The 13080-nt window shown below is 49.1% G+C and overlaps 1 protein-coding gene across 28 annotated transcripts in view; it reads right to left on the reverse strand.

The window, feature by feature from the left end:
- The window catches only part of MAP4K4 (mitogen-activated protein kinase kinase kinase kinase 4), a 174747-nt gene that overhangs the window by 23742 nt on the left and 137925 nt on the right, over positions 1–13080 (reverse strand). For 6 of the 28 annotated variants that reach the window (XM_027128756.1, XM_027128752.1, XM_027128762.1 and 3 more), the window contains 9 exons: positions 11113–11274; positions 8750–8836; positions 8088–8282; positions 7100–7261; positions 4607–4840; positions 3560–3666; positions 2043–2194; positions 1022–1119; positions 445–453 (listed from right to left, as the gene is read on the reverse strand). In XM_027128756.1, the coding sequence (XP_026984557.1) occupies positions 445–453; positions 1022–1119; positions 2043–2194; positions 3560–3666; positions 4607–4840; positions 7100–7261; positions 8088–8282; positions 8750–8836; positions 11113–11274 (1206 nt within the window). The remainder of the gene's footprint in view (positions 1–444; positions 454–1021; positions 1120–2042; positions 2195–3559; positions 3667–4606; positions 4841–7099; positions 7262–8087; positions 8283–8749; positions 8837–11112; positions 11275–13080) is intronic. The other 22 variants (XM_027128757.1, XM_027128767.1, XM_027128766.1 and 19 more) reach the window with 17 other exon arrangements.

Consider the following 13080-nt stretch of genomic DNA (forward strand, 5'->3'; position numbering starts at 1 on the left):
CTCTATTCTACATTTTCATACAGAAGTTCAACGTACGTATCTTTCCACTTAAAATTTTCACTTAAAAAGTAGTGGTTTTTGGAAGGCAGGCTATGTGGCCACTCTTCCTTTTCCTTCTGGCGTCGCTGCTTCTCACCAGTTGAGAACACGCTTCTTTCCTTGGAGCCTGAGCCTCTGAGACAAGCGAGCAAGGACTGGCCTTGAGTCCCGCTTGCGACTTCCCGAGAACAGCTGCGGCTTTTTGTTCAAGTGACTTTAAAGGGCCGTATTTAATAATAAGAATGAACGCATGCAGCAAATCTGGGGTGTAAAAAAACATGCAGCAAACATTCAGGGTTTCTAATTCTAGAAGAGAGCAAGCTGAAGAAGGAAGAGGCATGCAGGTCGAATGCAGGCTAAGGTTAGAATGCTGCCCCGACGCTGAGCTGTTCAGACGGCGCTTACCACTTCGCCCTTCGGTCAGCGGGGTCCCATCGAGCCAGAGAAGCCATCGGTGAGGAGGAACCCACAGCACAGGAAGCAGGGAGGAAAGAAGGGGGGAGGGGGGCACAGAAATCAATGCAAGCGGGAGACAAAACCACCCCAGCAGGCTCAAACCCCCAGTGCGCCCAGTGACGGGCAGCTACTGCGTCGAGGACTAAGGAGGAGAGGAACAGCCACGCCGCCGCCCCACATACCAAAGGGCAGCATTTAAACCATGGGAGAGTTTAAGACGGTAGTGGAAAAACATCTCTTCCAAAAGCCAGTATTTTAGATGCCCACTCATCAAGAGCATGTAAAGGCTGATGCCAAGCAAAGAGATAGAAGGCTTTTCTTTCTTTTGTATTTTTTAAATGACTAAGTGGCGGGGGGGGGGGGGGGGGCAGCGGCACAAGTGGGCCAAGGTTTACAGCTTTCCTTATAACCCCTCAAACCTGCGAGACCCCACAGGGAGGCCTGCAGGCCGCGCAAGGAGAAGGCTTTAATAGAAAGATCTCACTCGAGTTTGAAATGAGTAAAATGGATTTTGTGCAATTCTTACAGCGGGCTTGAGAGGTCTAAAAACTTCCTTCTTATCTTCAGGCTTTTTTGCTGCATTTTCAAGGCGCTGAGATGGCGAGCCCTCAGATTTGGATGACGCTGTGAAGTTCAGAGACAAGAAAGGCCAAGTCACGTACACATCTGAGTGTGGGCCACGAAGCCACCCAGCCCCCCTGGCCCCCATCCTCTCCCCTCATTAGCCTTGCTCACAGCAAGGTCTCCACGCACTGGTCTGAACCCCGGGGTTTGTGACTCCTTCCCGAGAACCCTCGACTGTCACACTGCAGTAACACGTGTTCACAACTCCTTGAGATGTTACATCAATAACACAGTAGAGGGAATTTCCACTAATCTATTCTTATGAGTAGGTTAAGATAACCGATACTGATGACAATACGATGGAGTTTAGACTCGGAAGAGTGGGTTCAAATCTCAGCTTGGGTATTTCGCTAATCACCTCGGACGAGTTACGTAAACTCACTAATCTGCAGTTACTTGAATCTGTAAAGTGGAGACAATATATACCCATCTCCTGGGGTTACTGTAAGGATTAAATGAGACAATGCATGGACAGTACTCAGCATGCGTAAGCTCTCAAAACCTCACTCTTTACTATTAAAATTATGACGACTATTATTAGTGTCACCAGCAAACCTACACTGAAACACTGTTTTGTATTCATAATACGCAGCTGTGAAAAATCACAGGTCTTTCCCATGATTGAAAAGGATTTCCAAATACAGTCAACCCTCGAACACACGGGCTGGAAGTTCGAAGGTCCACTCACATGTGGATCGTTTTCAACAGTAAATAATTCCGTACTACAGGACCCACAGCTGGTTGGATCCATGGGCGTGTAACCACGGATGCAGAGGAACCGGGGGTACAGAGGGTCGACTACAGATGAGGATTTTCAACTGGTGGGGGGTATCCCTAACCCCTGGGTGTTCAAGGGTCAACTGTACTGATTGGAGCCCGATACCGTGAACAGGCACAGGGAAAAGGAAAGGTAGGCAACCTACATCTCACTCTGAAGCGCTCCCCGGAGCCGCTCTGAGACCCAGGGTGGGAGCCGGGCTGGGATCCTGAGTTGCTGGACCCCGAGGAGCTGCCACTGCCAGGCCTGGGCACCAGCTTCTCCACTCTCTCCCATAGCAGCCTGGGCTCGATGCTGCTGTTGGAGAAGACGACGAGAACAGCTAATGCATTATCCCAAGACGCAGGGTCAAATTATAAACATGCGCACCATGTCATTCGAACGCAGGGATAATGAGAAAATCAGCCTACCAACAGCATTTAACGTGAAATTCACCAAAAGTTACAGTGGCATTATTCATTGGTTTTATCTCAGATATCTTAACAAACCCAAAATGCTAAAAGACATTCTACCATTAGCAGACAAATCTTCTCTGGGTGTGAGAGGAAACGCTACTGTTTGGTCTAGAAGTGTCACTAGTTCTGTCTCAGCTACAAACTCAGTTTCTTACTATGAAAAATTCCACTTACATAATTACACACAAAATCAAACTACACACAAAGTGCCAGTACCGACCACCACCCCTCACGGCTCTCAAGAACTGACACTTAGGCAGTACGCTCGTTCTTTCGTGCTCTGGGCTGGAAATGTGACCCCACATGGGCCACGGGTGTATCCCTGCCATCGACACACCACAGCATGAGTTTTCTAGGTAAGAATTAACACACGGGCTCGGGCACAGGAGAACCCCGCAGCCCACCCTGACCACTGCAGGCTCAGAAAGCTCTCTCTCTGCAGCTTCTGGGCTGTCACCCACTCCACTCCCTCACATTATATAGCGAGACACCAAGTACAGAGGTTCAGCGATGACCAGAGTACAAAACACTCAAGACGACCTTTCCTTCCTCTAAAACGGTGCTTGCTGGTCGACGGAACGGAGGCGATGACAATATTGCTACCGCTGGGAATACGGTCGCCACCGGCTACGTGAGGTAAGGAGCCCCTGGAATGTGGCTAGCTCAGCTAAGGAAATTAAGTTTTAATTTTATGTAATTTTAATTAACTTCAATGCAAATTTAAGTAGCCTCATGTGGCTAACAGCTCCCGTATAAAACAGAACGGCTCCAGAACCTGAAAACTACTTTGTGGTTAATTCTCGAGTTTCTTGCCAACTCCGAGTCAACCACTCCCTTTCTTCCGTAGCCTGTGTGCGATTTCCGTACACTCCCAGAGCCCCCAGACATCCTTTGGATAGCAAGCCCTCTCGGGTTACAATTCCCTTAGAATCCCCCCTTCCCCGCTGCTCCTTCCTGTTACTCTCACTGAGACAGGCAGTTTTCACCTTAAAACTGCTGCAATACACAGTCGGATTTAATCTCTCTTTTCACCGCAGATCAATTTGATGTCATTCACGTGAATGGACTTCACGGCATTTTCTTTACACATGGATCACCTCTTTGCCCCAGAACGTCCACGTTTATGAGCATTTTTATGCAAGCAGACAGTAGAAGACTGCAGGACACTGTGTAGTAAGTCTGCCCCTAAGCTTCGCTCTTCTCTTACCTGGTGGAGTTTCTCTGACCTGCTTGGCTGTTTTGCTGCCCACTGCCCTGCAGTGGGGAATCCCGACGGGACAGGACAGGGGACCGGGACGTCGTTCTCACGGGAACCTTTGGGTACAAAGTACAGCAATTAAATTACTGAAAACATGAGGAGGAGAAGAAAAGACTACTGCCTACCACACATGTCTCTAAGGCAGTCCTAGTTACCTTAGTCTCGCTATCACCGACATACCCCCAACCCCTGATCCTTCTCCGCCCTCCAGTGATACAACAGAAGAGTAGTCCAAGCCGTCAAAGGCACTGGGACAACCTTTCTATGCTCCTAACCACATTTAAATGATGTTGGCACTGAAGCTTGGTGGCAGGGCACGTACAAAGCATCTTACTGAGATAATGTGAGAATCAGGAAAACAAGCTCAAAGAAACCAAACAATGGCCTACAAATGGATCAGCGAGAAACGAAGAATGTAGGAAGCAAGAAAATACTCAGAGGAAGCAAGTTCCAAGTGGAGGAAAAATAAAATGTGTCTTTTTGTTTAATTTCAGCGTTAAGTAATTACCAAACCAAAAATTTTAAAAACATGGAATTAAAAAAAACACCCAAACAAAAACAAAAATCCCTCAATTAAAAAAAAAATCATTTTTTGGAACATTTATGTTAATTTTTTCCCTTATAATACCTTTTCTGAAAATTTTGATACTAATTAATGGTGCAAAGTAATTGATAGCTTTTGTATGAACTTAACACGACAGCTGCTAAAACAAATTTTGATTCGGTCTGTTCTAGAAGCATACCCTTTATAGATGTACTCTTAAGTTATCTGGGTCCCTTGTGCTTAAGTACAGAGTCAGCGACAGCAATGAAAAGGTAACTGGCCGATGGCTGAACCTAAATGCCTCACTATGGAATTTTCTCCCCACCGTCAAAAGTTCCTCTGCCATTGCCCCTTAATGCTGGTGACGTCACCACACCCTTAATTGAAATAAATAATGTTTTAAAAATAACGAAAAGGAAAAAGAAGCACACGTCTGTCTTCCTGCTCCTTACCCTTGGAGGGACCTCGTCACTGTCTGATCTAGACCAAGCCTTTTGGGCGGGGTCGGGTACCTCCGACTTAGAGTCAGAACTCTGACTTAGCACCTCACTGCGGGAAGGTGGACATGGGTCCTGAGAGCGAAGATGGTGGTGTGCAAATTTGGGAGGAGAAGGGTCACTGAAGGAATGGGATCGCGAGACAGGGGAAACACTGTTCTTGAGAGATGCCAGGTGGGACCACTGTACCTTACAAGAAAACAAAACACAAAACATTCAATGCGTTCTGCAGAAAACGCTTTTCTGGTCAATACCAAATCCAAAGCGGGAGCCGGGGCAACGCACAGGAGGCAGTCAGGACTAGGTCAGCCAAGCAGTACGACAGTTATGCTCTAAGTGGAGAGGTGGTCTGGGGAGCACAATATGTAGAAAAGAACAAATGTACATTTATAAGGAAAACTCTTAATATCCAGACAAATGTTAGAGAGCAGTAAACGTGAAGATTAAAAAAAAAAAAAAGCCTCACAGCGCTCCTGTCGGAGGGGCAATGTGCGGCATGCATTTCTGCGTCAAAGCAGCGTGGACAGGCGGAGAGGGAGGAGACCGCAGGACGGACATCGCCACACGTGCAAACCTCTCTACCCACCCTCCCGTTACCTGGCAGGGCAAGACGTCTGACCAAGTAACAACAGAGCCACATGTTTACTGTGCAAAGACCAACCCCGCATGTTTGGACAGATTATAAGAGTGTAACTTAAAAACAGCCAGCTTTCCAAATACACCACCGATTTTCCTTCTTTCTTGTCCCAAGTCTTAAAACACTCCAACCCCACAGAACTCCACGTATCTTTGTATTAGTTAGAAAAAAAAAGAACTTTGATTTCTTTGTATCCTATTCAGCGCTAGGATTCCCTAAAAGGACTGCTGAGGGGGGTATTCCTTCTACTTGACAACTGAAGAAATAAGACAGGTCCTTGGCAACTGAGTTCATCTGGTCACTTCCAAGTTGGAAAAGCAATCTCTGAAACAATCTGCATTTTCTTGAAATTATACTTTTTGTTTTAAAATAACTGTTCAATGTGGAAATTTACATAATTCTAGCTATATATCTATTACATCATCACATTTAATAAAAACAGGAAATACCAAATCAGGATTGGCTCAACCTTGCCAAGCGTTAAGATCCAGAATTGGTTCCGAAAGAATGTTTTCGTAAGTACAGCTTTTGGCCAAAAGCAACTTTAGATAGAAAAGGGACTCTTTTTCCTGGCCCTACGTTAATTAGTCAGCAGTATAAAAAGCAGTCTACACAATTCATGAACTCCTATTTTCTAAACTGTTAGTGGCCACATAAAGATTTTCTATTTACGGTAAGTATAACGTTCATCAAACCTGTTTTCCTTGTCCCCATTCCCCTCCCTTTCCCCCTTCATCCTGTCCTGCTGTCTTCTGCATCCTTCTTCTTTCCACTCCTCACTCTCTGGAGCTGCCCAGTGGCTTGTGCGTCAGCTCTTCTGTGAATCAAGACGCTGCTGGTCTCACGTAAACACCAACCTCCCAACACCCGCCCCCCTGCTAAGCTTAATCCTGGGTCTTCTTTTTACTGTAAAACTGCTCCATACCAAGGATCTTTATTGTAAAGCGCATTCAAGTCCTCATCCGGGTTTGTGTGAACACCACCGCTACCACTACCGTCCCCCAACACATGCAAACATCAGTGACAGGTAAACTCGGGCTCAAGGACTTGTGCCCAGTACTCCGGATGACACGGCTGCAGGCAGCAAAATGCCTGAAAGTCAATGATTTTCAGCAGGAGTGGGAACCAGCGTCTTAAGGATCTCTGGGATCTCCGACATGCGTCATCTCTGCTGTCCGCTTTCTCCGCCAGACAGCACGGAGGTCCCCGACCTGGGCAAGGCCGAATGCTGAGGCCGACCCAGTGGCCTCTAGCCTGACCTACTTCGGGAAAACCCACACCCAACCCACTGGGCCGTAACCTTTTTTGGATGTTGAACCTTTTGAGAATCTGATAAAAGGCCCTCTTCCCAAAAATATATGTACATTTGGACAAATCAAAAAAATTTTACGTGGAATTTCAGGGCCGCCCGCTCGTAGAACTGGCTGGGAGCCAAGGACCCCAGGTTAAGAAAAAGTCTCCCTCTGTGTACTTACGACACTAACTTTCTAAAAACTAAACTGAAAAGTCTCTGTATTTGAGTAAGGAGGCACTTGTTTACGAACATCTGAGTCAGGGAAGGCAAAAAGTCAGACAGAAAGAAGAAATCACCGAATCCAGATATTCTTAACAAGTACAACCTCAATCTTTAAAAAGAAATTCCTGTTTTTCCCTATCAACTGAGGCTACGTCCTCTTTAGTCTAAACTCCCTCTGCTAAACTCCTCTCTCTCTAAATGCGGTAACAAACCAAACTGAGCGGTTCAAGCAGGCTGGTGGCTCAGTGAGCCTCTGTGTGCGTCTCCTTGACCCACAGCCAACTGGCCGTTCTACCTGTGGCTCGGCTGGTCTCTGCAGGGCAGGGTGCACAGACTCGGAGTTGCCATTGGAAAAAGATTCTGATCTGGAAGGCACTGGTGGCTCCAATACTCTGCCTGTCTGCTTAGACTGGGCTTCAGGGGAGCTGTGGTTAGTTTTCCTAAATCTATCTTCCACCTGCGTCAGAGAATTAGAAGACATAACTCAGGGTTAGTAGAAAAAAGCAGAGATACCGAAGAAAGCCTGAAAGTGGAAGGAGTCTAAAAAGAAGTCTTCTGTTTTCCTCAACTACAAGAAAAGAGAGGAGGCATATAACACTAGACTAGGATCTGATGCAGAATACGGAATATTCACGAAGACAGAAATTTAGAGAGGCAGCTTTTAAAATCTCCCCCGGCAAGAAGTCTAGGATTGCACGTGAAGATAAACCAGGAAAAGAATTAATCTGTCGCAACCAACTAAACCCACGGATTAAAAGAACGTCACCAGGAATCTAACACACGTTTCATTCCACGAAAAATAAAGGCACTGCAGAACAAGCAGGACACTTGCTCCTAGAATGTGCCGTGTGAGGGCCGGCATGGCGGGAGGACGCCCCCGCCCGGGCCAGCATCCCGCACTCTGCAGCCCGCCCGGCCCACCCTGCCAGGGTCCGAGGAGCGGTCCTGCTTCATCGCATCCTCCCTGGGAAGCTCTGGGAGCCCAGACGCCCCAGTTCAGTAGCAAACCCTGATCACCGAAAAGCCAGTGAATCGGGCCCAGGCAGGCTCCATCCTCGCGGCAGTTTTGGAAAAACAGACGACAGGCCACCCTGCCCATCATTTACAGCGCAAAGAAAAATGCTGCCACACAGCCTCCTCTCTTTCCGTCTCTTGGTCAGCGTCCAGGTCCCCCGAGATCTGCAAAGGTCTGAGGCGCTCCGCTCCCCTCTAGACAGACACCAAGCAGAGAAGAGGCCCCGCCCTGTGCCCTGGGAGCGCGCCCGGAACGGCGGGGGCCGTACCTCGCGGGCCCGGTCGGCGGGCTCGTGCTGGGCCTTGGGCTCGGCGCCGTGCAGGCCGGCCTTGCTCCTGTCCGGCGGCGGGGGCGGCCTCCGGGGCTCATGCTGCAGAGACAGGAGATAGGCTTGCTCCTGCTGCAGCTGCCTCTGGAGCCGCTCCGTCTGCCGCTGCTCCTCCAGCTCCCGCCAGCGGCACTCCTTGGGGGGAGAGGGACACTCAGTCCGGGGCCCGGCACCCGCCTCGCCCCGGCTCACTTCTCCCCAGCCCGGCGTTCACCGACGCTTGTTTGGTGACAGAGCACAACGGCCGGGCTGTGAAATGGCAGGTTACCTGTGGGAAAACCTGACAGCTTGTCGCTAAGCATACTGTCACTGGACAGAGTAAGAGAGAACCCAAGGAAACGCTGGTCTCGGCGGTTTCAAAGGACACTTGGAGTACTCTAGGTACGGGTCCTACGGCACGCGCCTTGAACCGCCAGCTCTTGGCATTCTAGCCTGTTCACCGAATGCCAGGTGCTGTGCAAAACCTCGACTATCTACCAAACGAGAACAGTTAACTCAGCAACGGGAAATAAAGAGGTAACCAGAAGCCGCCCCGACGTGGGCCCGGCCCTGCCCAGCGCGGGGAGCCCTAGCTACGGGACGGGGCCAGCGCGGGGCGTTACCAGTAGCATGGCCTGCTCCTGGAGCAGCTGCTGCTGAAGGAGTTCCAGGTGCCGCTGCTCCTCTTCCAGCTGCCGCCTGATATACTCCTGTCACACAGAAATCAGCCGGCAATCAACGGAGCCCCAAGGAAAGCACCAGAACCACCTGCTGGGGCGCCCAGAACCATCCGCCCAATCATCTGGGGTAATCCACTGAGCGATCAACGGCTCAGACCTGCCGAGGATTTCCCCAAGAACTTCGAATTAGTCTCTAAGATCTAAAGAGTCTAATAAATGATGACACGCACTCAGCGATGGTGTGTGTGTGTGTGTGTGTGTGTGTGTGTGTGTGTGTGTGTGTGTGTGTGTGTGTGTGTGTGTGTGTGTGTGTGAGAGAGAGTCTATGAGAGAGATAAAGGGAGCGAGAGAGGGAGAGACAGAGAGAGAGAGAAAGGGGAGACAGGCATGAGGTGACACGTTTTCAACGGGAAGAGAACGATAAAGCTCTGTAACAACAAAAACACATCCAAAGGACGTTACATAAAGAGGAAAAACCCAGCCTTGAAGGAGCATGCATATCTGATGGGCTGGAGACCTTGATCTACGACAGCAGATTAGTCTCTAGCAAGCCCGTATCGAGAATATTCTCTCCCAGCTCTCAGGATTTTGGGGGGGGCTCAAGTATGAAATAGGCGTGAAATCACTTCGCAAAGTAGGAACATTTCACAAACAAAAGACATCTATCTCCTTCTTTGTCAACAGGGGAAAAGCTCACTACTCTGGAAGAGGAGCAGATTGAGGGGTCTGGGAGGAGAAGTTTTATTTTGAAATTCAGATTATTTATTTACAGTGTCTACTGCCGACTGAGGCGCACACCTTAAGATAAAAGCAGTCCTACATCTGGGCCGAACAGGAGTTTTAGTTAACCACTTGTCCTGGCGGAGAGAATGCTGGGCAGAAATCATGACAAATTTCCTCAGGAACATTTTTTCTTACAAAGCAAATTTAGCCCAAAAACGCCAATCTGGGGTAAAGTGTATCCACAGGGCCGCTGGCAAAGGCCCCCTAGTTCCAACCCAGGCTCCAGTCCCGGGCCTGGAAGCCCCGCCCCAACCCCGACGACTGAGAGGACTCCGACTCCCAGCTCCCCTCTTCCCGAGCCAGACAGAGCTGAACCACAGCTGCGAGCTCAGGTCACCACATCCCTGGTTTTCTGCCTTCACATCACAGGAACAACCAGACAATGACACATGTCCACAAACAGGCACATTCATGCAGAAACGACAGGTTCCTATAGCACGGCTGACACGGGAGTATTTTGGAATAAAACTGACTTTTGATGCTATTTTTATAGAAGAAGAGGTGAAGAATACTTGCTATACACAAAAGCCAATGACTCCATTAGCACACTGAAGGTTAGGATTACATTCACACCCTCTTCTCCCAATCAAGGTCAGAGAATTATCCCTCCGTGACTTAACTGTTCAAGTTTATGTTTTCTCCTCTTTGTAGTCCCCAAGTATAAATCAGAACATGAAAACTAAACTCAACGCACCACAGTTAACAGGCCAACAACATCAGTAAAGTAAGAGATCAAGGGAATCACTTAAATTTCAACAGAAAAATAGTATGTAGACCCAACACTGGGAAAACCCGAGGCAAGGAGAGCAGCTGAATGATCAAATCTGGAAGCTAATACCACTGTTTACAAGCATTTTAAGTATGAACTTCAGCTATCATTTAAATTGGTCCCCCTTCATATACTGTTTCCTTGTTCAAAGCTCATAACAAAGAGTGATCAATTCAAAGACATGACGGGCAGAGAGGCTATGATGGGATTCACGCGGACAACGCAGACAACAAAAAGCACAATTTCTGCTTGCACAGGTGGTTCAGGAATCAGACTCCCAAAGGCAACTTTATGTGATGTTAATAACATGCTGCAAATATCGCTAAAATCTGATCGCTTTGGGCTAATGTTATCAGCTGTTCTAACGTCACGTATGTACGTACTGAATTATATGCGAATACATCTTAAAATATTCGGTTAGTCGCTGGACACTTCCAACACTTCTCGTAGGAAGTGTCTTACAGTTGGTCTTAAATTTCATTAGACACATTCGGAAATCTTTCAGGCCTCATACTAGTGGAGACCACCCTGCTGGTTTCAAGAGCTTTCTAAAGTGTACCGATTTCTGTATCTGTCGGTAAAGACAAGAGATTCAGTTTGTTGAAGTGAATATGCTTCCAACCGTGCTTCTGCATTTTCAGACTAAAGTCCTGAACACGTGTGCACACGCGTGCATGCTTTTTGCCCCGGCTCCCCCAGCTCCGCACGGTGCCAGCCCCCGCGGTCCCGGCCGGAGCGGCCCCTGCAGACCCACCTGCTCCCTGTCGACTCTCCTCTTGTCCTCCTCCGCCCGCCTGCGCTCCTCTTCCTCCTGCCGCCGTCTCTCCAGCTCCTCCAGCCGCCTCTTCTCCTCCTGTTCCCGCCTCCGCTGCTCGCGCTCCTGCTGCCTCCTGGCCTCCCGCTCTCTCCGTTGTTGCTACGGAAGTAAAGCGACCCAGTCAGCGGACTCTGCAGCCACGGCACGGCACGCAGGATGGTCTGCTGACCAGTTACGGGGAGAGGCCAAGAGGGAGAGCTCCTGGAGCCCACCTGCACCGGCCACCTACTTGCACACTGCCCCTCCGCTCACACACACCAGCCTCCTTGGAAGTACCCGTCAGAGCCGGGTTTCACGTGCTATCAGTTATTCCCCGTTCTTCGCTGAAGCACAGCAGTGAGGGGACAGGGAATGCTGTATCCTTCAGTATCACTAACAGGGTTACCCCGGGCCCTTTAGTCAGAAGAAAGAGAAGAGAAATGAATACAGGAGAACAGAAATAGCGCAGAGAAAGGAGAGAAATACTTAAAAGAGGAAAAAGGCAGCACACATCAGGGAGAGAAGAATTGACACCAACGAGAATAAGAGATGCCATTATTATTACCATGAATGTATAGACTGCCGTGAGCACAGGCTCACGCTGTGCCTCGCACGGTGGTAAGTATCCAACGGTCTTCCTTCCGTGTCCTTTACCTACTACGATTCTCATGACAAACCTAGGAAGCACTTCACTCCCACTCCACAGAGGAGGAAACAGATTCAAGAAGAGAGACGTGACTTGTCCAGAGTCACCTGGGCGGTAAGCCCCCAGGTCGAGGGCTGCTGTGCCTCCCACCGTTAATCAGACAGCATCCTGCCTCCCATCAGCAGGTGCGGAAGGTGCCGTTGAGTCACCAGACTCGCTCCGACAGCCTTTCCCAACGCAGACCATCTGCCAACCCCTCGGTACCTGGCAGCGTGACCCTGGGCACACGTCTGGCCCCTTCTCATCCAGCCCCAGACATCTATCTGTCAGTAAAGCACTGCCACCGCGCAGAGTACAAACCAACCAACTCCTCCCACAGACGTGCAGAGTGCTGGCCTGCAAAGTGATGCGGCCACCGTGCAGCCCCCCTGGGATGGAGAGGCGCCCCATCTCAGCACAGCGGCCGCCGGCTGCAGACGGCTACTCAGCACCTGAAATGTGCCCAGCACATGAGGGAGGAACTGGGTTTTTCGTTTTAATTTACTAAAGTTAATTTACATTTAAATTGTCTCTAGCACAGCTCTAGAACCACGGCCACAAGAGAGGAAGGCAGGTGGAGACTAACAATTCCCCTCCAAGTCAGTCAGACAAACGGAAAACAGAAGAGAGAAGAAAGGCAACCAGTGTCGACCCCTCAAAACTCCCTTAGCTTTTCAAGCCGATCAGATTCAAGCGAACAGGTCAGAAGAGGCGAAGAATATCATACACTGAACTTTACCACCTTCAGGTAACAACGTGACTTGCTTATGAGCCAAGGTCTCACAAGCAGTGAACTGTCAGAGGACCGTCCCCCTCGGAAAGGTCTGGGCCTTCCCTTTCCCTCCCCACCTCCCGGGGGAGATGATACGTTTGCCAGCAGGCTCTACAGGCCAGCAAGGCAACCGGAGTTGAGGGGAAAAAACAAAAAACACACCCAGAACTTTTATGTTCTTATACTCCCAGCTCATTCTTTAAGATAGCTACTTTTGCACGTTTCATAATGTATGTATCAGTACGATACAGAATTACTAGATATATCTCTATCAGATACATGCTCAATTTTTTTTTTTTACTGATGGAACGCAAGATTCAAGACCTTTCTGGGCCGCTGCACTGCACTAAACGACGCCACGTGACCACAGACACCACCGCAACAGCCTCAGAGATGCACCCGCTGCCCTGTCCTTACAGACCACAGACGCTACCAAAATTCTTTAATTTTTAGGAACAATGCTGAAGGA

The sequence above is a fragment of the Aethalodelphis obliquidens genome, unplaced genomic scaffold (assembly GCF_003676395.1).
Source record: "Aethalodelphis obliquidens isolate GAN/ISIS:26980383/991018 unplaced genomic scaffold, ASM367639v1 scaffold35, whole genome shotgun sequence".
NCBI lineage: Eukaryota > Metazoa > Chordata > Mammalia > Artiodactyla > Delphinidae > Aethalodelphis > Aethalodelphis obliquidens.